This window comes from Maylandia zebra, linkage group LG3 (assembly GCF_041146795.1).
Source record: "Maylandia zebra isolate NMK-2024a linkage group LG3, Mzebra_GT3a, whole genome shotgun sequence".
Classification (NCBI taxonomy): Eukaryota; Metazoa; Chordata; class Actinopteri; order Cichliformes; family Cichlidae; genus Maylandia; species Maylandia zebra.
In genome coordinates this window covers 40717809-40744806 of record NC_135169.1, presented here as the reverse complement: position 1 = coordinate 40744806, position 26998 = coordinate 40717809, and the positions used below count along the sequence as shown (strand labels likewise).

Genomic DNA, 26998 nt, shown 5'->3' with positions numbered 1-26998 from the left:
GAAAGAAACAGAAACAACACTGTCGAGGACATTTAGCTAACAACACTGATGGTGACTGACACAATGTGCTATCTATGACAGGAAAGCTGCTGCCTACCTTACGCTCAACCCTAGTGATTTATGTTCTGATGAATGTTGCACGTTGTTGTTATGTACATATAGAAAGAGTATCTTTAGAATTTATGCAGGATTATTTTTCTTGTGGCTAATTCGTAGGTGCTAGTTATATTTGATTTAAACAAAAACTAGCATACTCTTTGTGGTTAGGCACGGAGTCCATTTGTTATGTGTTCAGCTGTAAATTGCTGGATATCTACTTAAGCGCTGTGCAAGACTTTATAAAATAACCAATGAGGCTGACTAACTTTAAGAATGGGGAATTTTTTTATTTTATTTTTTATGTTTTTTTTATCTTGGTCAGACAAATTTTTGCCTGGACTTTAGGTGGCAGAGAATTGAAACCTGAACGTGTCCCACTCTTAAAGTTAACTTTTAAATCCTTTGAAGGAAATGCATCACACTGGATCGTGTCAATGGGACAGAAACAAGCACAGACAGTTAAAGGTGGCTTGATAAACGGTTACGGACAGTTGTACCATGAGGTGAGGTAGTGGTACAAAAAGACAGGATCGACTGCTTTGGACGAACGACACATAAAATGCTGACAAACAGGTGTGGGTTTTTTTGGTAGCTTATTCAGCTATGGGTTTGGTTTTTTTTGTTTTGTTTTGCATGCTACACGTTGTATACTCACTGATTTTAGAAAGATCTGTGTGTCATAACTCAATCTCTTTTAAGCATAGAGGTAGATTTCAATAAAAAAAAAAGAATAGGCCCGAGAGCTCTGTTGCACACACGCAAACGCTCACACACTCACTCACGCACGCACACACACACAAGCGCACAGGCCTACGGACATTTTTAAAGTTCACAGTATATCTGAGCATATGTTAGTTAACAATACATTTTAAACATTTCATTGGCCAAGCTAAAGCGGGCGATGTGCAGAAACAGCCTCTTTTCTTAGTCAAAGCCAAAGAGCAAATTAAAAAAGGAAGTTGTGAGACTTCTAAAAGGGAAATGGGTTTTTGTTAGAAGATGAAGCGGCAGTGCATGATTGAATCGGTGCAGAATGGCAGCTGCCAGCAAGTCCTGTGAGGCGGTGGAGGAATGAAAACTAGCGTGTTAGCATGCAGCGCAACGTGCGATGCAAACGCGATGAACTCTGATAAGATTAGATTTCTGCGGACATGAGATGCAAAGAAGAGGTGGGAAGAGGTCTCCAAGCTCCCTTAAGCCATCTTGCTGTGCAGTAGCAAGCAAATATGGCATCTAGGGCAGAGAAGGAGGAAAAAAAAAGTGACACTATGATAGTCCCGAGAACTGACACAGAAATTAATAGAAATCTTATCAGTGTTCTGCGATGATGTGTTGTTTCTCATGGGTATTGAGCCCAAGTGCAGATTAAAGCTGACCAGAAATCAAAGCTTCAGCCAAAATAAGGAGGGCACGACATGCATTTAGATAAAGATGCCACAAAGCAGAAGGATTTTTCCGAAGTGAAAGCGCTACTTCCCCCCCTTTCACTTTGCACGTAGCTGGCAAATGTGGCGCGATGCTAATGGAGGTATCTGGGTCACACCACAAGTTGTGTTGGGTTTTTTCGTGTGTGTTTTTTCTCTTCTATCCAATTGCTCTTTCCTTGTCTTTTATTCAATTACAAATTTGTCCCCAGATCTTTTGTGTACTTGCTCATTAAACCTCATGCATGTTTAAAAGCCTGGCCAGCGTGATTATTAGAGCCTGCTAATGCGTGGTGGCAAGTCAGGGCAAAAGCAAGCGAGGGAGGCTTGGCGGAATGGATTATGTGCGAGCGGAGCCAAAAGCAGTGCTGAAGCATTCCCATTTTTGTCGAGCATTTTACATCAGAACAATAGACCTAATACCTCAAATCTCTGGTTGCTGACTTTCTTCCCCTTCTTGTTCCACACGATCTTCGGCCGTGGATCGCCTGTAGCTTGGCAGATGAAAGATGCTACACCTCCTTGCACGCCTGTTTGGTCATTGGGGGTTCTTAAAAACTTTGGTGGTGCTGAAAAGAGAAGCAGAGAAACAAGAAAAGATTGTTTTTAAATGTGAGCATGCTGAGCATCACAGAGAATGAGCAATTAATCTTGTATCAAGCCACACACACACACGCTAGAGGAATAAAAGTCGAGGATTTTGGCATGTGGCTTTTAAGAAGATTGACTTTGGAAGTCAAGACAAGAGCTTATAGAGACTTTATTGTGCAAGTGCAAACAGATCAGCTGCTGAGATCAGGAGTAAAAGGACAGAGGTGTTGGGAGCAGAATGTATAAAACATTCTCCTGACCCTGGAAGGATTTTGTGAAATCTCCATTGAAGGTTGACTGACTTGAGACTTAGGGTGGATTTTGTTGCGATGGAAGGGAGAAAAGAAAGAAATTAGGCTTATAAAAACCATTTTCCACTTGTTGTTTTTCATTTGTTCTCAAGAGGAAATTTGGATTTAATTGCCAGTTATTTAGACATAAAAGACTTTCACTTGTGTCAAGGCAGAAAAAAGACCACCTCTTATTTCTCTGCCTGGTGATTCTGTTGTTCTCTATACAAGCTTTCAAACGAGTCAGTCTATTTTCTGAATTCTTTACTTTGTGAAGAAGCAGTTAATTTAATCGGAACTAGTTGGTAACTGAAACGAGACTCTGATTCAATCCAGTCCAATTTTATTTGATATAGCACCAAATCCCAACAGCAGTCGTATCAAGGGGCTTTATATTGTAAGGTAGAGGCCCTACAATAACAGAGAGAAAACGATCCCCTATGAGCAGCACCTGGCGACAGTGGGAAGGAAAAACTCCCTTTTAACAGGAAGAAAGACTCCAGCAGACGGGCAGCAATATGCTGTGACAAGTTGGGGGTGTGGGGAGGGAGACAGGACAAAAACACACCGTGGAAGAGAGCCAGAGATTAATAGTAAGTATTCAAGTTCAGGTTAGAAGTGATTAACACATGAGCTAGTTTTTTAGCATCCCTCTGAGACTGGGTGTTTCTGATCAGTAGCATTAGTACCAGGGCTAATATCTGTATGTTATAACATTTCCCCACTTGTTTTCAGAAAAAAAGGAGCCTTTTAAATCCATTTAGTTGCAGACATTGCTAATCTGTAGAACATCACTGAATAATAGTGGTGCCCCACACAAATGAGACATAAACCTGATAAGAGCTTTGGAATTCTTTGATTGCTGTTCTTTTCGCTCTTAATTGGCCCTTTAATTTGACGCAACAAGTGAAGCGTAAAGGAAATGAGGATAAAAATGCAAAAAATGCAGCAGGCGAGTGCTTTCTGTGGTCATGGTATGGACGTTTTTTCAAACCCCATGTGGGCTTTGCAGCGCCGTACGCTAGTATTTGCTTTGGTTTGCACAACAATGAGGTTGTTCCAATCTTATTCCTGCAGAGTGCATTTTTAGAATTACAAGAAAAATGCTCCCCGGTCTAAGTCAGGCTTTGTCAGCCATTACAGCCAATCTCAATCCATATTCACTCGCAACAATTCAGTTCTGTCTTGCCTCCCCCCACCCCAGGATGCCTCACAAGCTGACGTTTCTTTTACAATCGCACAAAAATCAAAAAGCATGAAAGTGATCGGTTATCAAAGGGACCTGGCTTCCCCTGATGAGATTTTGATTGATTTAGACTCCAGCTTTATCATGATCAAGGCTCTTATAATTTCAGTAGCAATAATGTCAGTGCTAAGTCAGACCCCCACCGCCAGTGTTTTCCTCTGAAGCTAGAGTGCCGGCTTCAGTGGGAGGTGCAGCTCCATCTGTCCCCCTGCAGAGCAACTGTTTGCCTTTTATCAATCACTTCAGAAGGCCATTAGAAGCCACACAGCTGCAGTAATGCCAACCATGTGAATCACCTCATCCAAGTGAGCGCGTGTGAGCGAGAACGTGCGACCGTGCTTATTCGCGTGCCTGCCTGTGCACGGGCTGAATGCCTAGCAGCAGTGTCGGCGACGGCGCTGCGAGTGTGGGACAAATTAACCTGCGGGATTCGCGGAGAGGTGACATAAGATATGCGAGTGGCAATCAAAAGAGTGAACAGATAAACGGGCAAGCAGCTGGGCTTCCACTGGGCCAGCGAGTCTGGGAAATCGCCTGATCGCCCCTCACGCGCACGCACATGCGCGCAGGTTTCTCAGACTCGCACTCTGGTTCACCTGCTGACAGATCAGACAGGTGGGCAGCAGAGTTGACACTGTGTAATTTGTACTTGGCCTAAAGCTCCATTATATCTGCATTTGCGCCTTATCTCATTGACTTGGCCGGGGTGTGGTGCACGTTGGCATGCAGCCAAGAGGGCGCTGATGGGTAATTGATATGCTATTGGGGCTGTTTTCGCTCCCAGGCCATCCATTACGGCTGCGGCGCGTCTTCCTATGCTGCCTGTAATAGACTTCTACGACATGTACGGGAGATCGGCGCTGGAGGTGTGTGTGTGTCTGCATGTGTGTGTATGTGTGTGTGTGTGTGTGTGTGGGAGGAGGGGAGGTGGGGCGGGGGGGCTAGTCATAGCACAATGGGGAGTGATTGAGGCGTGACATGGAGGTAATGGTGTTTTCACAGACATGGCCGCTGATATCGCCATCATACCCCCATTTTAGATCTGCGGCTGACAAACATCCATTTTGGTAGGCTCCTCGTACGGCTCCGCGCAGACAGAGGCTGATTGAAACCTCGGTTCTTGTCCGAACAATACCGCGGCTATAACCTTGGCAGCGAGTAGAGGCACGGTCTGTGAGCAAACAGTGTGCAAATTTCACACGCCACAGAGAAACCTTACCAAAGAAGCACGATTTCTTTTTTTTTTTGTCAGCGACTGTGTCAGAAAATGACTTCTGTTGCGGTATAAAAGCATACGACAGCAGAAAGCAGGGGAGACGTGTCACTTTTTAACTGTAATCATGTTCATTTAAACCAAAAAAAATTTTTTTAATTAACACAGATTAGCTTTTCAACGCGAGGCTAACAATTTAAGAGGCTCCCTTTACCTCGGCTGCGTGTGCACGCCTCCTTTGAGAGGTAGCCACAATCTACATAAATTAATGCCATGGCTAGGCACCTGGTAATCCAGTGCTAAGCTGTCAGTGGCAAACAAATGAGAAGTGTCACAAGCTGAAAGGCTTGTGACACGGGCCTGTTCCTGCCTTCCCTCGAGGTCATTATGTAACCTATCCCATACATAGCCACGGGAAAAGACGAAGCATCCCACAGCTCCATTTTTCATGGTTCAATGTTGTGTTAATAATTTGATGTTTGAGTGAGAACCACGATTGTTCTTCAGAACATCCATGTCCACAGGGCTGAGGGGGCAGACCATTCCCTGACTTTAAATATCTATATTTTTAATGTGTGAACAGAAATGAAAATTGGAAGCCTTGAAACAATGTGGGCTGAAGATGAAATGCATAACTGCTCCTGCTACTGCACACTACCCTTATGACTGGTGAGGTCTTAAAACATTTCAAGTTTTTTTTTCAACCCATCAATCAAGTTTTTTTTAGCTGATTATAAAGAAAAAACATAAATAAATAACCACAAGGAGTTACGTTTGAGCAGGCACAACATATTACCTACTCTGGAATCAAAAACGGCATATAGATGCCAAAAATTAAACTTGTGGCCGGTATCTTTTGGTAGCCTGTATATAACCGTTATGGTCTGATCTGTGCTGACACTCTGCACCCTGCTGTTTAACAATATGGTGTTACATTGGTGCTAGGCAGCACTAACAAAAAGAGGTGGCTGATCTGCACGAGTCCTTTTCTGGAAACCTATTTAAAGCACGAAGGGAAACTCTGGGATTCATTTGATTCTTTCAAGTTGCAACAGTGCATTGCATTTCGCCCTTCCTCTTTTCTCCAGGGCTACGGCAAATGCCCCATTCAACCCCACGCAACTGTTGACCCTCAGAAGCGCTGCATTGGTTTGACCTTAATACGGGTTACCAGAATCAGTCATTCACAGAGGTGATGTAGGAGCAACCTTCAGTGCAAATAATTGTTGTGTGATGTTATCTTCCGATATATTTCCGGGGCAGTGCACAAAGAGCCAGTGACACCGGCACTAATGGAAGGATTGGGAGAGCCGCTCCATTTTCTTTTCTGCTCAAACTTGGATTTCAAACAAAAAGTAAGAGGTGTTGGACCTAAATGGAAATTTCTTCTCTTCTTGATAACTCCCAACCCAAATGAATAAATGATGCGAACGTGTTTATTAGCTGCAAAACCCATTTAAAAGTCAAACTCTGACATGACACAGAAGGGGAAACATTTCAAGAAACGCTGTCGGTAAACTGACACTGCATAAATAAGCTCACATCTTCAGGTTTTTGTTGGTTTGGTTTGATTTTTTTGTTTTCTGCTTCAAGTACCTGCTACAGGAGAGCTATCCGAGCAGTCGATGGTAAAAGTGAGGACCGGGGCTAATGATATCGATTCTTTTTGTATCATCCCAGTGGGGTTCAGAGGATCTTGGAGATGTGCATTCATTACAAGCCTGTTTGATATTGGCTTAACTCACAGTCAAACACTGCATTTAGAAATGCTGGTTCTCAAAGACATCCGAGTCTGGGTTTCGTTCACAATGGCCAAAACATTCCCAGCTATCAGGATTCGCCGTAGACTTAAGTTTGATCTGCCGAGCCATTAAAGAGCACGAATCAAAGAGAGGAAAGAAGAACATTAATAAACCGACTTTTAGCTGAAACCTCTATTGGGTCCAAGATGGCTTGGTTTTCACAATTATACTGACTGACATATTCAATTTCATTTGCATGAAAGGGGCCATTTCCTCTCTGAATCTTTAACTTGCAGGGTGAGGTGGGGTTGCGGAGGGCGATAATTAATCCTAACACATTGGGTGGCAGTCTGCAAATACTCTGCTCCATTTTGGACGTACGCATGGAAGAAAGGAACATTTAAGGATGTCATTAACCTCATTCGACATCTTTTAAGCCCCAGCATATCAGCTGTGTGATATTGATGAATTGTCACAATTCGAGCAAGCAACACAAATTAGACTGGAAGGGGCGGCTGGTGTCAGGAGAGGGTAAAAGTGACACATGTGGTGTATATATTTATATTTATATATATATATATATATATATATATATATATATGCCTCAGATGTTTGACTTACTTATGACTTATAATCCTTTGAGTATTCTGCAAGTCAAACTGCTGCAGTAACTTTGTTATAATAGTTGAAAAAAGGAAGGTAAACAGTGACGGGCTCATTGGTGATTGTAGTTCAGTTAACTGCCTGCACAAAGTCTAGAGATGTCTGACCTCATGCCAAAAACCAAAGCAGAATGTCTTAACAGCAGATGCACAAAAACAGAGCCAAACAACATAAAGGGAGGGCGGGGAAAAAACCACAAACCAAAAAGGAACCAAGACAAACCGCACATGCTAATCTTTGGCCACTTCACAGCTCGCTATCTGCAGTGTTATGATAAAAAAATGTATCTCTTATAATGCGGGGGAAACAAACTCCACATTGTACGCGCTGACAAAGGATCTCGGCAGAAAGAGCGAGAGAGAAAGAATCGGAGCCTAATTAGAACTGTTGGCTGATTTGCATTGCATGCTCATCGGTAATCTTGCCTTAAATGGAATCTGAAATTCTTATTGCAATTAGTGATTACTTGAGAAGGGATATGGCCCCCGAATGATTGTTAATTACTAGATCAGGAATAGTACATTAATTCACTGCAGAGGTTTTAATGCAGTGCAATGATGGGGACCCACTCTTCCATCAATATTGTGCTGCTTGTCACACATAATGAAGTTCATAATGCAAGCCTTCTCCCACACTGCCCCCACCGCCACCAGCCCCTCCCCACTGCTTAAATGTGCTCTCTAAGCAAAATTTCAAACAGTCATTATGTAAAACTAATCCAATGGAATATACAAAAATGCAGCCTAATGACACATTAATATAGAGACTGCATATAGGTAATAGGGCTGCAGGTCCATTTCCTGATAGGGTCACGGTCTCTTATCTGGCTCATGAGCTAAAGAGAGGCGGATATGAATAAATAAATGTATATCAGTGCATTGAACGTGGCTTTAAAGCCAGAATAAAAGCAGTAGGACACATAATAGCATGCAAACTCAAATACTCAACCCAGTGACTAAGGCTGCTTAAAAAAACATATTCCGATGGGACTGTCTTAACCCCGGCCGGTGTGTATTACTCATGCTCAGTGGCGCTCCTATGGAAGGTCTGAGCTTCTGGCTACAACTCTGCTGGAGTAAGGGCACTTGTGCGCAGACAACAGCAACCGCTTCAAAAAGAATGGCTAATGCTCTTGTCCCACATTCGATGCACTGACAGAATCTCTGATGGGGGGGCAGAAGCGCAAATCGTGCACATATACATGCATGCACAAGCACATGCTCTCACGAGTATTCGAGCATTCCTGTTGGATGGCGGAAGCATTGCAAATGGGCGAACGATGTTAATAAATTGACTGACGTGGGGCGACAGAAAATCGTGAAGGGGTCCATTAAATAAGCACATATTGAAGAGAGGCAAGTTTGGATGAGATGGAAGCCGAAGGGGTCCCTGTTCAATTATCATCGTGGATTCATAAAGGTAAAAACCTCTCAGTTCTGGAGAGACGGAACCGCATGGGTTATGCACGCCTCTTCTGCGGCGTATCCCGACACTTGCATAGGAAAACTCTCTCTCTCTCGCTCTCCCTCACTTCCCGTGCTTATCTTTCTACCAGGCACGCACCCGAAAACAAGCTACCGCCGTCTCCCGAGGGGCACATTAGCGAGGCAGAGGGATCCAGTTTGTCACTTAATAAAACGGCCCACTCAAACAGATGGCTTTGTTCAAACGGCCCCCGACGCTCTAAAAGCTGGGACCGGATCACCGCCGAGGCAAATCAGACGCAGGAATGCCCACCTCCCTTTGCGGTGGAAACCAAACAGAAGGAAACATATAAATATTGAATTGCACCACTGTTGGTGCGAAACCGTCCGCCTGTGAGAAAAATAAATAAATATGAAGGCTGAAGAAGAAGTGGGAGGTTGGGGGGCGGGGCTGGGGGAACACTCAGCTTCCCTGTTGGAAATTCTGAACATCTGGGCTGAGGTTGTCAAAAGCCACTGCAAAAGAAAAAAAATATAAAAAATAATAATAATACAGAGGGTTCACTTTCAATAAGACTTCATTTTCATCCCTGCTCATTCATTATTTGTTCATTTGTGCATGGATACACAAATCTGGGGCCAATTGGTGTGTGACCATTTGAGGAGAAAACAGTCGAGCAAGAAGTATGAAATTTGGATTTGTTTGTCTTGTTTGTTTTTCCCTCTAACGTCTGAGGGGAGGGGAGGTGGGGGGTGGGGGAAGGGGAAAAAAAAGAAAAGAAAGAACATAGATAAGCAATTCTAATTGTGCAGGCTTACTCTGTTTGGTAGTCAGTGCAGTCTATTTGCAAAAAGTTAATTATCTGATAGGATAGGCAGTGGCAGCCACTAACACAGAAAGCCATTCGTTCATTCTGTTATCCACTAGGCAATGGAACGATTCATTAAATGGCAGTGCTGCAGCAAAATGGCCAGTAGTTATCATGCTGAGGCTGCACAGACTTGAAAAGATGTAAAAAAAAAAAAAAAAAAAAAAAAAGATAAACAGATTATTGTCAATATAATGATGTGTGTGATTCTTCTAATACAGAAATAATAATAATAATTGTAATAATAATACAAAGAAAAGATTTTAAACGATGATTTCATTTGTTGAGGGAAAAGGCTATCCAATCTGAGTTCTAGTTCACTAGCCTCACCCTGATTCCTGCCAAATCACTTAAATAAAATCTGTCTGGTAAAGTGAACAAGGCTAGAAGACCTCACAAAGCAACGCATCATGCAAAGATCTAAAGAAACAGATGAGAAACAAAGTCACTGGCATCTATCAGCCAGGAAACTGTTACAAAGCCATTGCCACAGCTTCGGGACTCCAGTGAATCACTGTGACAGCCACTACACCACAACTTGGAACAGAGGGAAACCTTTCCAGGAGTGGCCGAATTTACTCCAAGAGCACATCGACGAATCATCCAGGAAGTTACAAAGAAATCAGAACAACAGCTAAAGAACTATGGTCAGAGTTTATGATTCAACCATAAGAAAGAAACTGGGCAAAAATGGCCTCCATGGGAGATTTCCAAGGACAAAAACCACTGCTGACCAAAAAGAACATCTTGATGATCCCCGAGACCTTTTGGGAAAAAATATTCTGTGGATTGACAAGACAAAAGTTGAGCTTTTTCAAAGGTTTGTGTCCCGTTACATCTGGCATAAAACTAACACAGCATAAAAACAACAAACATGGTGGTGGTAGTGTGACGGTCAGGGGCTGCTTTGCTGCTTTGGGACCTGGAAGACATGCTGTAATTGACAGAACTAAGAATTCTGCTCTTTGCCAGAAAATCCTGAAAGAGAACGCCCGACCACTATTTCATGCCTTGAAGATCAAGCACAGTTGGGTTATGCAGCAGGACAATGATCCAAAATACACATGTCCGCATCTGAATGGCCACAAAAAAAACCCCAAAATGATGGTTTTGGAGTGGTCTAGTCAGTCTGGACTCAAATCTGATTGAGATGCTTTGGCAAGATCTTAAAAGGCCGAATATATCAAAAACTCTCCAATGTGGCTGAATTACAACAATTCTACAAAGAAAACTGGCCAAAATTCTTTAATAGCAATGTGAAAGACTCATTTCCAGTTATTACAAATGACTGATTGCAGTTCATGCTGCCAACTGTGGCACGACCTGTTATTAGGTTTAGGGGCAATTAGTTTTTGCACATAAGGCCAAATAGATTAGACGACTTTTTTCCCATTCTAAAAAGAAAACTGCATTTTGTATTTTGTCTAATATTAAAATTTGTGATCTGAAACATGTACATGTGACAAATATGAAAATTAGGAAATTAGGAAGAAAACAAATACTAATATATTATTCAATTCCTTTGTGTTTATTGTGTATTTTATATTGTTTCCTATATTGTGTATAGGAAATCAATATATAGGAAATAGGAAATGTATGTATATATATGTATTGTGTATAGGAAATCAAATAACTACCATGTTCAGCCGGCTCTAATCGAGGGAGTATTTCACTATTCTTGGGCCTGCCCTATTTCTTTAAAGCATAAACTTCACATAATTGTCTTGCCCTCAACCACAGAGCGGAAAAGCTTGCCTCATATTTGTCTCCGTAGGAGCAGAGATGGATTATGTAGCAAATAATTCCACAGATTCGACATTGTATATTTAAACAGACTCTAATTTTATGGATAAGCAGTGCCAAGCCATTTCCGATGGATGCCAGTTGCCGGGCCATAAGAAGTGACACATTCCCTGCACTGTGTTTTCTTAGGCGCTTACAGGCAAACTAGCTCATGCTCCAGCAATCCTGCATGATGACAACTGGCTTCCTTTCAGCAGCTCAGCTATCCTGCAAATGCTCCTAAGTTCAGCAAACCAGGTTATATTAATAGCAAGCTTTTTAGGAAAATAAACAGACCTTTTATCCTGGTTTCTCCACATCCTCTGTACACCCAACCATCACATTATGCTAGTCTTCACATTCTCATTAAAATAAAATACAAATTCTTAAAAAAAACACACACACACAAAAAAAGAACAAAAAGAAGAAAAAAAATCCAAAATGAGCTCGTCTGAGTACTGTTCTCTGCAACCAGCTGTATTAATGGCTATCCTCACACCAAAATCCTATTACTGGGACAAATGATATAAAGGGGAGGTACCACAAACAGTCACTCAAGGACCAAAGTGACCTTTCATAGGCCACTAATTTTATGCAGCAGTGAAGGAATAGTACTGCATATAAAAGAGAGGAAGAAAAATGGTAGTAAGTGGAAGGGTACTGAGATGAAAATCACCTTTTCCTTTATGAAGCCAGCAGTGAGTATGATCTGTCAGAAACCAGTGGCATAGCTGTTAGTGACCAGGAATGTAATGACATGTCAATTATGACATATCATGTTTTCTTCCATATGTGAACAGAGTGGAAACTCAACGCATTGCTGTGTTTTGTGCTTATGTAACTTAAGAAAACCTCCAATAAACCAGAGCCAGATGACTTGGGTTGTCCAGACGTTTTGGACCCAATGAGAAGATCTCACCAACAGAACAGTGCCACAGAAGCCAGCACTGCTCGGAGCCCGTTCAACCTCAGTGCAGAACCAGTCTGCATGTTTCTTCCAAGACTGGAAGAATAAAATTCCAGCCAATTAAATATTTTGTGGAATTCCTTTTGGTAGCACCACAAAAGGCCAATAACAGCAGCTGTTCCAACTTTGGGCCCATCGCACCAGTGCCAGCTTTTTGGTACTGATGTTTGTTTAGGCGAAAATGTAAGGAAACTATTATTATGTCGATGGAAATGAGTTCTTTCAGGGTTCAAATGAGATTTGGAAATCTTGCGCTTTTACCTGTGAATGTTAGATTCAAACACGTAATAAACCATAATTGTCTAAAATCTTATAATAGCTTAATTTACTGAGTGAGGTTTATAGTACAACTGGCTCATTTCGGCTCATTTTTCATAAAGATATCAGTTACTAACTACGTCAAAGTTTTGTATCTGATCTGCTGCATTTCATTTCATATCCGTATATATGAAAATGCCACGGGATTGTCCAAAAGAATCATCATTTGTAATTAGTTTGCCTTACATTAACTTAGCAACATACCCGATAGCAGGATAACACATTAGCTGTGTCTTAGTGGATTGTTTCTGTCAGCTACACATTATTAATATGTCGCCAACTAAACTGCATGCAGTAAATCTAAGATGAAGTCTTTGAATTCTTAATTGCGAACCCCTGAAGAAAACAGTTGAGCTTGTATGAGTGTGTGTGTGTGCGTCTGTGTGTGGCAAAGTCTTTGAAGAGCTACAGATGGGAAACAAATGAGGGCGGGTGGTATCAGGGTCAGTCTGGCGAATGGGGGTTTTTGACTTGGAAGCAAACAGTGCAATGTCACCCCAGGAGCAAAAAAACACCAACCCTCAGGGGGCGTAATTAAAATAATCCAGTAAAATTAAGTGCTTCAGATCATTTTGGAAAGACTCTTCCTTGATGTGTGCGCGTGTGGATGTGACGATGATTCATGGGGAGGTGTAAAGAGTATATGTGTGTGTGTCCATGTGTCTGTTTACACTGACTGTGCGCTACTAGAGTCTCTGCTTTTAGAGTATTTGTATTTATCATAATCATAAGCCCGCTGCCACACATATCTGTGCAACGTGCCGCAACATCGCACTTCTGCTTCCATAATGTTTTGCTTTTATTTTTGTCCAAACTTTGAAACTAGTCTCAGGTTTCCATTGAACTGCTTGCATTTTGCGATTACCCCCCAAATAATTGCTTTAACCTTGGAAATATTTGCATCACTTTAAAGTTAAAATGAACACGATCAAAGTGATGAAATTACACAACCAATCACTTTTTTTAAATGAAAGAATGGAGACAAACAATATAAAAGAACAGCTTTTTCTGAGTTGGCCTATATTATAGCCTTTCATATTTGTTTTGATTTAATGGAATATTCTGCGGTGAAGGGATATGAAAAATCTGGAGTCGATTGCTGATGATTTGAAGCCTCCGCAGGGCATGAGACTATTGGGGGCCGGAGATGTGGCCTCTGGACTGATGGAGTTGGTTACCCTTCCCTTCTTAGTCCTTTTCACCCTTCGCCAAACTGAGCTTCAGTTGACAGAGTGAGAGAGTACACAAAGGCGCCACCCTCAAGTGCAAATGTTTGCTGGCAGTAATGGGCTTTAGTCCACTAGGCGAGTAAATGTGGGAGTTTTTTTTAATGTGTGCTTTAAGTGTATGTACATAAGTGTGTGAACAGAAATACTGTACAGACCACGTTTATTTGTGCATCCAGACATAAGTGCATACTTGTGTATTTTTCACAATACAGCTGAAGTGTTTACACCCGTTCTAAGTTAACAATTGGAGTACTTCCTTGTACCCTCGGTCTATTTGTATAATAGCAGCAGACATTCAAGCAAAAAACATCCTTTTTGCAAGGATGGAAAGGTACCACCTTAAAATCAGTACAAACAGGACCGAGACAGTAATCAGGAGACCATGCCCCTAAAATGATGCCATGGACTGTGCCCTACTTGGACAATCTTTTTCTGAAAAACAGATGGGCAAGTGCCTCCAACTCGTCACAAGGGTTATCAAATGAAGCCAGGGCTTCTTTGAAAGCTCAGACTGTGCATAAGAAAACAAACAAACTGAAAAAAAACTTATTCTTTGGCACAAAACTGCAAGACTAACTTCGATAAAGATCATTAAAAAGAGCCCTGATGAATATTGTGGGGACATTCTTTGATCGCACGATGCCAACATGAATTTGTTCGGCTCAGATGAGGCCCAGTGTATCTGGCACGAACGTTAGCCAGGACTACCACAGTGAATACATAATCCCAACAGTGGAAGTGTGATGCAATGAGCAGGGGCACAACCAAGGGGGGGCCAGGGGGGGAACTGGCCACCGCTAAAATGTACTCTCTTTTTACCTATATTTGATAGCAGCGTAATAAAACTGGAAATTTTGTTTTTGTTGTGTCACCCTAATATTTATAGTGGCCCCCCTAGGCAAAACCTCTGGAGGCTCCCCTGTCAATGAGGTTGCATGAGTACAAAAAAAGGTGTCGGGGGATAAAACCAAAAGACAACAGCACGAATCCCAGTGAACACACCAAGGTAATGCTTGACAAGATGACAAGTTTCCCAAAGCCTGGCAGAAAAGGAATATTCCAGAAAATAATGATCCAAAACAGACTGCCAAAAATTATGAGAGTTTCTAAAGAGGGGAAAAAAGTAGAAACTATGACCAGGCCAAGTGTGTTGCCTGACTTGAATCAAACTAAAGACATTTGTTATACTTGTATCCTCCACACTGGGATGTTTTTGCCATAAAAGTTCATATCTGGAACTTTAAATATATTCAAATGTGATAAATAATGTTTGAATACCAGGATCGAAATGTGCTTTGGCTGTTTCTGCCAGATTCCATTGTGGATAAAGTTTTATCCAAGTTTCAAATCTGCTATTAATTTGTTTTTCACTCTTATCTGAATCATTCTAACAGCGCAAGTGGGTATCGACTGGAGTTATTTTATTGTGGAGCAGTGAAACCGCCAAGGAGCGAGAGATAAAGTTAAAAGCCGGTGGCATTGTCACAAAATGCCACGAGGTACTATGATCCCCGGTAAGTAATGACTTCATTTGTCTTCTCACATTGATTAAAGGATAAATAGTAAGCCTACAAATTGACTTAGCGTGAACATCGTGAATACTCCAGGAAATCTAGTGCACTTGAAGGTTTAAAGTGTGAGACTTGTCAAAGATAGGACTGAACTGATGGGGAGGTAGTCGGTCACGTCAAACAAGGGTCCTTTACAATGGTGTGAAATGGGAGTTATCCAACGCATCGCACGGATACGATTCAAGTGTAAGATCTCATAAGGATGTAAAGTATCTGCAATTAATAGTCAAAGTCGCAAACTGCATCCATAATTGTCGGGACTAGCGTAGCTTTCTGCATATGAATAAAACTCGGATGTGGCTTGCAAATGAGTCTCCCTTAACACTTGTGTATCTAAAAAGTACTGACATCACTTCAGCACGCATCTCATTGAATGAGATATCAGCGCTAATGCAGTTTTATCCACTCATTCATCCCTGTATGAGAGGCTTTTTCCTTCCATTCCTCTCTCATGCTCACTTTTTTCCCCCCATCCATTTTTATAGTAATCATCATACATTAGTATAGATGGCTTTAAGAATAAACGAATCCGATGTAATGTAGTGTATTCACCAGTGAGAAACCATCCGGAAAGTTAATACAGTAGAGAAAATGCAGCATTATAAGGAGAAAAAAGAAAAAGAAAAACAGGTCTGCGATGAATGTTGTTTGCCTTTAAAGGAGGCCTAAAACCTACGTTTGTGTAATGTACCGGTAAATAGCAGAAGAATTATGTTTATAGCAGAGTTCTCCTTGTGTTTTTGGAATGGATATTTTCACTCTGCAGCATGTGAGGCGAGTGCGCCGCCATTAATCATTCCACAGGTGCGGCAGCACTGTCAGAAGCCATACGTCCCTTTGCCTTTCCAACCTGGGTGGAAAGTGGAATGGAAAGGAAAAAGGAGGGAAGGAGGGTTGGTGGCTGGAGGTGGAGGGTGAACACATCCCTAAAAACAATTTCACTTCCTCTTCTTCCTCTGCACTGGATTTGTCAGTGAGGGGGGTTCGAAGTCCAGATTAATTAGATCCATTTTGTGGTCCATCTTTGTTTTTGGTTTTTTTTGCTTTGTTTTGTTTTTTTCCCGCCACTTCCATGACTCTTTTCTTTTCTTTGTCTTGCCTACAGTCCTTACTGCCATCCCAGCGCCATTTATCACGTTGCCATCTCGACAGTGCCTTCCCCCTTCCTTGCTGGGAAGCCATTAGAGCATCTCTGCATCGTGGCGGCCAGATTGCATTCCGGTCCCCGCTCGCGACATTTATCATCTTTTGTCCTAAGTTTTTATCTGCCCCTGCCCTGTGTGAAGCCCTATCTGCAATGCCCACTATAATGAAACACTGGGAGGTGAGGCTCAAGTAAATAACCTAATTAAACCTAGCAAACAGGGACAAAGGGGGGGGGGGGGAATTCACAAAAGGCCTTTGTGAGAATGCCAGAGGAGGAACACTCACAGATGGCAGCGAGGAAGTCGAAGCAGCGATGTGGCACGCGGCCCATACCACCTTCTCATCTCAGTATTTATAGTACTCCTACTGGTGCTGTTGTTTGTCCAAAGATGTCCTCTTTACGTGATTTGGATCAACGCAGAATGACAGTTTATATTTAGACCGGCGATACGCTGATTACTTGTCAGGAATCGGGTTTGTAAGACAAGAAATGTTCCTGTAAAGCAAGGGGATATATCTGTGATAAGGACCCAAAGCACTGAGTAATGGGTCCTAAGAGAAAATCTATCCTCCCTTCTCACTCGCTTTCACTCCTCTCTCTGAGTCTTAGGCAAAAAGTCGAGCCAGCTCTGATTGGTCTCATTAGGGACAAAACGAGGAATACTAATCATCAAAATTATCGACGGCACCCTTGCAAACAGTATCGAGTCAATGCAGTAAAATGTCAGGAGGGCATTAGTGGACAATTATTAATCCATATCAAGCTGGGGTGGACAATTTAATTATCACCTAATCAATATTTCCAGATCTTGTACAGATGTAGAGCAGTGACTCGATGGATAGATCTGCCTTTTGAGAAGCCCTTTATTGGATTAAAAAAAAAAGGCAGCTGGGAACAGTAGTAGGGTGGCAGTAAACAAGAAAGTGCTTCTCTGCATGGCTGACCCAGGGCACACACTACAGCTTCTTCCGGTGATGAGCACCAGCTCCACTGCACATGGATACTTTAGGGAAAATTCAGCTTGTTTTTTCTGGGCACACACAGACACCTTGGATGCTTTTGTTGGTTTTGTGCTCATAATTTGACCCATGCGTTTTTCTTTTTGGTCTAATCTTGTTATCTCAAGCAACCTTGACCAAAGACGAGGCTCCGTTTGTGTTTATTGGAGCCTCTAACTTTATCATAACCTCGCAAAGCTCAGAAAGCCACAGCAGCGGTGTGCTGACTGCATTTCCTTTTTTCTTTTTTTTAACAATCCCCAGCCCCGTGTCATTATTTGTGCAGCTCTTACTAGTAATTTGTTGCCATATTGTGTCATTGCCAGTAATGTTGCTTACTTTCTGCTGGTACTCTCTGTTTTCTCAGTGCAGCCTGAATAATTACTCTCATTGTACCTGAAACAAACTATCTCAAATATTGTCAGTCAAGGCTTTTGTGGGAGTGATGAGACAAAATGAATGCTGTGTAACAGGCCCTCGTGGATTTCAAAGACACTGCACAATGAGCCACGGCAAAACAAAAGTGGCTGTCTTCTATGAGATAGCAGTCATCTGAGATAAGAATACCCTCCCGTGGTTTGGTTTTGCTTTTTTTTTTGTTTGCTATTATTGTAACTCTCCGTCTCCATCCCCCCGAATCACTTCAGCCACTACACAGCCTACTGATTACTACAAAGTCGCCTGGACCTTTGTTATTTTCACTATTTACTGCCTTACTGTGTGTTGCCATGGATTATTATTTTGGCGTAAGGCTGCATTTTCAGAGCACTCTTTCCCCCCCCCTCACATTATAAACCTGCAGTACTCTTATCTTTTTCCTGTAATGCTTCAGCGTCTGTCCGCTATAATGCCGCAAGCCGAGAGGACCGCGAGCCAAAGTGCTTCTCTTTGTGCAAATGCTGTAAATAAAAACTCTCTTGGTTCACACAGTGTTGACTCTGAGCTCCGATGGAAGTTGGCTGGAAGTTAAATGCGGTGGCGCATACTTTCAAGATAAAAGTCAACTTTTTTTTTCTTTGCTTTTCATTGTGTATGACAAGAGACTTGAAATGAGATCAAAATGTGACATTCAATCCCAACTGCAATATCTTTAATCTGTTTACCTTTGACTTTCATTACCAAATTTCAGATCCTTAGAAAAAAACGGGGAAAAAAAGAGTCGAGATCATTTCATAAGATGCCGAGAACCTAATCATATCGGCGGGATTAGAGTTGTAGGCTCCAGGATTACTTTTTGAAAATTATCTCTGAGCTTTGTAAAAGAAAAAAAAACCTCACTAAGCAGTGAAGAACTATAAAAGAAATCCCTGTAACTTGTATTAGCCTCCCCTTCACTTCAGTCCTATCACCTCATCTGGTTCAAATGCCTTTAAAAGTCAATCCATCCATTCTTTTAGTTAATCGTCAACTAAGCTCTTTTCTCTCCCGTAGCTTTATTTTCTGTCGCCCAACTTGTAATCTCTCAGCATCCGTGGTATTTTGACATTAGCACACTGTACAAGCAGCACATTGATGTGGCAGGCATGGGTCAGCATGGATTTTGCACATCATCTGATCTATAATGCACCACAAGTACTGCCCATCTCTTGGTTCCATTAGGTGTCTAACATGCATGTGTGGAGAACATGCTTCTTTTATATACACGTATGCCACAGAGACAGTGAATATGTGTAATTCAACCCTGCACAGCAGCTACTTTTACCATCTTATGCTTTAGGAATGGGTGCTAGGATTGTGGAATGTGTTGCGAGCCAACAAGCTACCATTCCCTGCACACTGTTTGCACAAAGATTACACCTGTTAGGGATTATTTTCACTTTAAAACAGACAAAACAGGTGAGCCAATGGATTCAAATGAAGCAATCACAGGAAGACCACCTTGCAGCCTCAAAATGAACAAACAGGTGAGGGTAACAGATGCTATTAAATGATCAAGAAACATTATCTGTGACTACAGTATATACAGGTTGGACGGGTGGAGGATTAAGGCTTTGTTTTACAGACAGACAATGCCTGCCTCGAGTCGTAGTCATGAGAATCTCCCCCTATGTCTGTGTACAAGTCTGATATCTCACTCAATGTAGCAAAACCACCATGCTGTGCTATTTAGCGTTTGGGTTTTCCATATTAATTATTTACCAAGTTGAATACTCAAAGAGACAAACCACTAAATTAGCTAAATAAAATCCCAAAAAATCTCACTGAAGAAAAAAAAAAATCAATCTTGGCCAACAGGGACCAAACCCCAGGGAGTGTTTTCAATCATCTGACTATATTTACTATATGACTATTCACATAGCCAGACGCAAACCTTCATAGTATGTGCAAAACATTGCAGTAGTTACAAAAATAGGGAAAATTAAATTCTTTTCAGTATTTAATTTCTGGCTTTTCATGCAAAGACTCTCTTAAATTTTCTATTTAACTGGTTCATTCTGTGGCACTTTGCTACCTGCTAACTCATTAGCGTCTCATGTCCTCATTTGCCAGATACACAAATAAGAATTTGATGGTAAAACTAAAGCCTATTGTTCTTGAATGTTTCTCCTTAAATCCCAGCAATGAGAGGGAAAGCACACGCAATTAAATTGTGCCATTTAATGAAAGGCGACAACAGATCGTGCACCGTGTGCAATTTCTGTCCCACCCGGTCACGGGCAGGGAGAAAGGTGAAGGGGTGTAAGGGGATCGTTGCGAGGCGCTCTGATCATGTATTTTTCTGCGCTCTGAGAGGCGGGAAAATCTTATTTGGAAAGTGTACTTAATGAAATCCATGTAGGCACAAATCCTGACATCACAGAGCACACTCTGTGCCGTCTTGTACCGACTATCAAGACGCAGGGAAAAGATAAAAGTGCAGGAATGACTGTTTAAGGAAGGAGCGAATGAGGTTGAATTTAGGAGGACTAAAGCAGTCCACCATGTTTTGATGAAATATTCGGGACTGCTTGTTTACCTTAATGGGGCTTGTAAAAGCTAACAAGGTCCCGCCTTTTGTCTCAGGATTCCACGGTCATTCCAGCCTCTTTGTTGTACATTAATTATCTGCACTTAACTTGAAATATCCTTCATCGTGACTCAAGTGATGGGGGTGATTGGGGGTAATTAATTAGCTGATGAGAGGGTGATGAATGACATGAAAGATGGCACCAGGGGAGTATTAAAACTAAAGGGAAACAGACTGGTTATGGATGCTATGATGAATGCTGTCTAAACACTGCATAAATGTCCAGGGACCCGTCTGTAATTGTGTGTGTGTGTGTGTGTGTGTGTGTGTGTGTGTGTGTGTGTGTGTGTGTGTGTGAATACATATGATGTGATGGGCAGTTAGAGTGCTCCACCATTAGAAACAAGAGCTTGGCTCAGGCTCAACTTGAAAAGCCTATGGGTCTTGCTGTGGCGTGAGAGCATTTTCACCTCTCAATGGAGGCTTTCACTCTCATTTGCCATAACTAATAAACCACACTAAAGCAGTGTGTCACAATAAATCTCAGCTCCTCAAATGGCATGACTCATTTGCCGGTGCAGAGGAGCCAAAGAGGGAGAGAGAGAGAGTGTGTAAGGCGCAGGGCGTGTGAGCCGGTGTGCGCGAGAGTGAGTTAATGAGTGAGCGGGCGCGCAAACAAGAGAGAGGGCGGAGTGACAGGAAAGACTGACAGATGTAGTGTGTTTGAGAGGGTATTAGGTGAGAAAGATGGCTCTCCTAAGACGGACTTTGAGCACTCACTCCATCACAGCGCTGAATGTAAATCAGCTGTGACAGGAGGAGCTCGGGGCATAAAGATTTCCCAATCTGCATCACGCTTTGGCGAGTGCTGTAGGTAAGAAGGTTGGGATGTAAGCTTTTTGGCTAGGACTGAGAGATCGCCCGGAGGCGCTTCATGGAGATGAATGGTTTAGACCATTAACCCCACTGCAGAATCCCAACACCCCCCCGAGGCACACAAATGTGCTGCACTGAGATCAGTGCAACGTGTCGCACTTTTAGGACCCCCCAGTGTGAGACCAAAGCGCCAGCCTAGGGCCGGGTGTTACCCCCCCCCCCCCCCCGCGTGCACACACGCGCCCAAACCGCACGCAGTTCTGAAGTGGGGAATTCAAAAGTGATTGCTACCCTCACAAGTCAGGGATGGGAGGGTTTCAACAAACAAATTAGTGAATTTAGCAACATTTATTTCCATTTTTCATGTGTAGTGGTTAACACAGTCGCAGGAACAAACAAAAGATCCCCAATTAAAGGGCAGAAGGATAGGCCCAGCCTAAGAAGGTCACAAGCTAGTGTACTCCTAGTGCTCATCCCAAGCCTGGATAAATGGGATGGTTGGGTCAGGAAGGGCATCCAGTATAAAAGCTGTGCCAAATCAAATATGCAGATCCATCTGCTGTTACTACCGCTTGGGAATTAAGTGAGCAACCAAACAAAAGTGCAGATTTTATCTTCAGAGATATTTTCAACAATTTACTGAATGACATGTAAATCCTGTCTCTGCAGCACAGTCATACTGTACACCACCGATTTCTGCGTACTGCTTATGACGTACAAATTAAACACTAGATTTTGGATGAGTTTGGTTGTGAATGATGCATACTTTTGTTTATGTAAATCGCAAAGTTTTGGTAATCATCAAATTATCATCACTGGCCTGATTTGCTAGCGCAAAATTGATGAACAAGTCATGAATGTGGAGCAGATGAAGGAACATTTTAGCCAAATGTACTGCACTAAGTAAACATGTATCCAGAAAAGTGCTCATTTCCAGCTTCATGATTTTTTTTATTCTTGGACTCTGTAAGAGGAGTTTTGCACGACTCAAAGTTCAAAAATAATGATCTCACACTGGGCTTTGGTGCACCCCAGAATGATTATAGTTTTGTGTTGTCTAATTAGTTGCCTTTTTTATTTATTTAAATTTTTTTTTGAGGTTTTGTTGTTTGTTCAGTTCACTTTAGTTTCAGTTCATTTTTCCAGGGTAGTTAATTTCCATTTAGTTGTCAATGTTTGACAAAGTTTACTTCTAGTTTAGTTCTGAATAAGTTTTAATCATTATAAAATTGAGTCTTATTAGGGGTCAATTTAAAAAGTTCAAAACAGGTGCCAATTTTTTGACAGCACCTAACCCACAATCATGTGGAGACCCAGTCTGGTTTATTTTAGCTTATTCAATTCCATCTTATTTCATTTATACAGCACCACATCACAACAACAGTCACCTTAAAGTGCTTTATATTGTAACCCTTCAATAACATAGAGAAAACTCTAACAATCAGACAAACCTTTATGATCAGGCACTTGGCGACAGTGGGAAGGAAAAACTTCCTTTTAACAGGAAGAGACCTCTGGCAGAACCTTGGTAAGGGGGCAGACAATCTTAAGATAAGAAGATTTAAGATTAGGCTTAAAACTTTCCTTTTTGCTAAAGCATATAGTTAGGGCTGGATCAGGTGACCCTGAATCCTCCCTTAGTTATGCTGCAATAGGTGTAGGCTGCTGGTGGATTCCCATGATGCATTGAGTTTTTCCTTTTCAGCACCTTTCTCACTCAACATGTATTAATAGACCTCTCTGCACTGAATCATACTTGTTATTAACCTCTGTCTCTCTTCCACAGCATGCCTTTTATCCTGTCCTCCTTCTCTCACCCCAACCGGTCGCAGCAGATGGCCCCGCCCCTCCCTGAGCCTGGTTCTGCCGGAGGTTTCTTCCTGTTAAAAGGGAGTTTTTCCTTCCCACTGTCACCAAAGTGCTTGCTCATAGGGGGTCATATGATTGTTGTGTTTTTCTCTGTATGTATTATTGTAGGGTCTACCTTAAAATATAAAACGCCTTGGCGCTGTATCACTAAAATCAAATTGAATCTGCTGTGACCGGTTAGGAGTGAAGAGAGGGAGACAGGACAAAATATGCACTGTTGATCATTTCACGTCATTACGTTCTTTTTATTTTCATTTTTGAAGCCTAGTTTTTATTGTCACTTCAAGACTAACATGAAAATAAGTCTCAGTATTATAACCTTCGTGCCGCCCCCACAGTTCAAGCAGCTGTTTTAGCCTCCTGTTCCAGCTCTTTAACTTTCATCTTATCAACAGCCTCTTGCAAACAAAAGATTTGAACAGCCTGTGGTTGGGGGCAGAGCTGTGTGCTCAGATGACCACATAAAGGACATCTCTCTCTATTAACAAGTCAATCTAAAGTTGGGAGATAAATCAGGTAGCATATGGGGAGCAGACAAACTCCAGCATGTTTTGGGAACATTATGACTCAAATCCACATGGAACCATTTTCACTTCTCTTTTCTACTTAAAAGACTTGAGTATGATTTTCTGTACTGTGAGTATAAAAGCATCTTTAGTAAGATTGCTGTGCAGACACAGAGGTTTTGTTCTCTCCCCTTCACCTGCACACTGCAGTAAAACATCATCTGGTCTGTGAGCGCTCGTGTATTTCAGACTTGACTAGCCGAGTAATCGCATCGCCACAGCTACGGCATCAATCCATTAATTGCACTGTCACTGTGGCAATGTCATGAAACACCTGCATTGTTATACAGTTCACTGGCACAGTGTGTGAAGGGTGATCAGATTTTAGTACGTGCGCCAGCAAAGCCCGAATCGTGCCAAGCGTAAGCCCGGCAGATGCAGAACAGCTGGCATTGTGTTCGTCTCACTGGCTGATCCCGGCTTCAAAGACGTGCTACGAGGTCCTCTTTCAATGAGAGTGTGTGCGCATGAGGGAGAGAAAGGGAGAGCAATTGTGTAAGAATCAAAACAAAACAAAAAAAACTAGCATGACACACCGTGTTAACGTGGCCCTCTATTGTTTTGCTGACACCATAAACGCTCAACGGACAGATAAGGAGGCGCCAGGTTGACTGAAATCCATACCATTTCACAGTACGACAGACCCTGTCGTTTCATGGCGAGGGATTCAAATCTATGGAATTAGAAAAAGGGATTTGTGGAGTTTGTTGATTGCCACTCCAATGGATTTACAATTTGGATTAAGGTGCTTTTGTTCTGTCAATATTCCCACTCTGAGACGTGAATGGTACAGCATGCTTAATTTGCACCACCACTTTTTAGTCGGTTATTTCTTGAAGAAATAAGTGCACTCAGATGTGGCGTTACTAACCGTGGGGGCTAGCCTTTAATTACCTTCATCGGAGCCTGTACAACATCTCCATATAGCTTGTGATTATCTGCTTTTCTTGAGAGTGGGAGGGTCAGGGGTGTGATGAAAATTGCTTGGCTTTTGTGCGATTTTGTGGTCTAAGTGCGAGGCGAAATGACTGCGATCCATAGATGAGGCTAATGGCCTTAAATAATACACTTGGGCAAAGTTGCCGGAGAACTCGGCATCCATGGAGTTAATAATGGGCCTGATACAACCTTTACACATAATTGCACAGCACATTGTTGACATGGAGTTGGTACAGGCCTTTACAGCCAAAGAAAATGATAATGACTTCTTACTCGTTCAGTTCAACCTGCAAGCGAGCATCTTGCATTGCACCGATAACATTGTTTTATCTCAGATTCCCAGCCTTGTCACAAGGTCTTCATCCAAACAACTAGATGGTAATTAAATGCTGGCACTCTCAGCCGAAGGTGTTCTCACCGCATTTATTTGAAGTGTGAACATGATGCATGCTCTCCCCTTGTAGATATCGACGCTAGTTTTTAAGGATGTGCTGCGCTAAGATACGTTTTGAAATGAACGAGTGGAGCCAACAATGAGATTTCCACATGAGCAGCGTCCGGCAGAATGATGAACGAGGTGGTAGACTTGAAGAATTACAGTGATTTAAAGTTGGATCAAAACCCCCTCTGAGAGTACGGTTCTCCTCTTGCTTTGATGTCATTTCGTGCGGCTACACAAACATGTAACTTCGGCGCGCGCTTATTTGTGTGCCTAATTCCGGTTCCGTGGGTACGGGCGTAAAAGCGTAAAAGCGAACGGAATAGACTCAATTTAAATCAAATTAGCATGTAGGCAAATTAAGCAGACGGATTTAATTTGAGCTGTTGTAAAAATGCTAATTTCAGTACAGCCCGCAAGCTTATATGCAAATACAATACTATTTTACAATAATTCATATTAGGCAAGGCATGCATAAAACACACATTACATCCTAACGTCATCTGGGGAATTGAGTATCATTAGCTTTTGTACTCCTAACAAGGTGAAGCTTTTTAGCTGGTATGTGGGGCGAGCGTATGCATTAGAACTTCTCCACTTATCTGTGTGCATCGCTGCTGCTGCTGCAGCTTTATTCACAACACTGTAACGCTCATAGGAATGACAGTGTGTCTTTGCGTGTGTGCATAATTTGTTATAACTCGTCCAGCAGGCATGCCTCTAATTTTTTCGCATTCTGTTGCTGCATTACTACTAAACAGATGACACTTATACTCTCCTCTGCTGTCACAGTAGATACTGCTGGGTCATAACTTGCTTCTGCATTTAGTTGACTTATGGGGAAAGGACAGAATCTACTAGCATAGAAACATGGCTGCCTTTAGATGTTGTTGTATTTAATTCTGCCCTTAGCCGCCGCCCCCCATCAACTCTACTATGGCTTGCTTTTTTCACACTGCTGCAGCTCAGAAGAAGCACCACATCAATAGATGATGTGCTGTTTTCCTCCCATGTGGTTCACCTTTGATTGCAGGCTCCAAAGGTTTGCACATACATTAAGGTGTCTGTGGATGTTGTTAGCGCTTGGGTGGGCATGTTGCTCCATACTCGTGCGCGTGAGCGAGATGAAGTTTGGGTGTTAACATCTTAATGTGTAAAGAGGACGGAGCCTTGTCGATACTCGTTTGACGTGTTAAAGAGAATTGGGCTGGCTCGCTGTGACTCACCACGCCATCCACCAGCAATGAGGGCAATCAATTAAAACACTATTAGGCCAAGGGTTTGACATGGTCCAACACAGCATGGGCTAGAAAGTGTGTGAGTTGGGTTTCTCTACAGACGTAACTGAGCAAATTTGCAGCTGAAAGACCAGCTGATTTTTTACCTCCACCAGGGAGGTTATGCTTTTGTGGTAGCGTTCAGTTGTCTTGTCTTTCTACCGGTCTTTAAACACGACAGCTTGAAAGGTTCTAAATGAATTCTGGCGTCCATTAAAATGTGGCTCATATTCACCAAGGACTTTAAGTTCAACCTATTGATTTATTGGCTGAAAATGAACAAAAAGCCTGATAAATCAGAACCTATGAATCGTGCAAGTGTGCTTGTCAACACATAGAAAGTAGTGTGTAAAAATGTAAAATATGATGTCACACTTCATGAACATTGATAGACTGATCTGAAGGTCACAGAAATAACAGTAATCTGTACATAACATATCAGCATATATGGAGTGATATATGGGGATTCTAAAAAGATGTTACTTTGAACCTTTGACCTCGTCTCCAAGATC

The 26998-nt window shown here is 42.1% G+C and overlaps 1 protein-coding gene and 1 long non-coding RNA gene across 32 annotated transcripts in view; one reads left to right on the top strand and one right to left on the bottom strand.

Moving 5' to 3' along the window:
- LOC143416534 (uncharacterized) overlaps positions 1-16924 on the top strand; it is a 43645-nt gene extending 26721 nt beyond the window's left edge. The window contains exons 2-3 of the long non-coding RNA XR_013096922.1: positions 15252-15371; positions 16534-16924. This is a non-coding gene — a long non-coding RNA (uncharacterized LOC143416534). The remainder of the gene's footprint in view (positions 1-15251; positions 15372-16533) is intronic.
- The window catches only part of ptprda (protein tyrosine phosphatase receptor type Da), a 416134-nt gene that overhangs the window by 73764 nt on the left and 315372 nt on the right, over positions 1-26998 (bottom strand). For all 31 annotated transcript variants that reach the window (XM_012919961.3, XM_076881859.1, XM_076881856.1 and 28 more), the window contains one exon: positions 1947-2092. In XM_012919961.3, coding sequence (XP_012775415.3) covers positions 1947-2092 — 146 coding nt within the window. The remainder of the gene's footprint in view (positions 1-1946; positions 2093-26998) is intronic.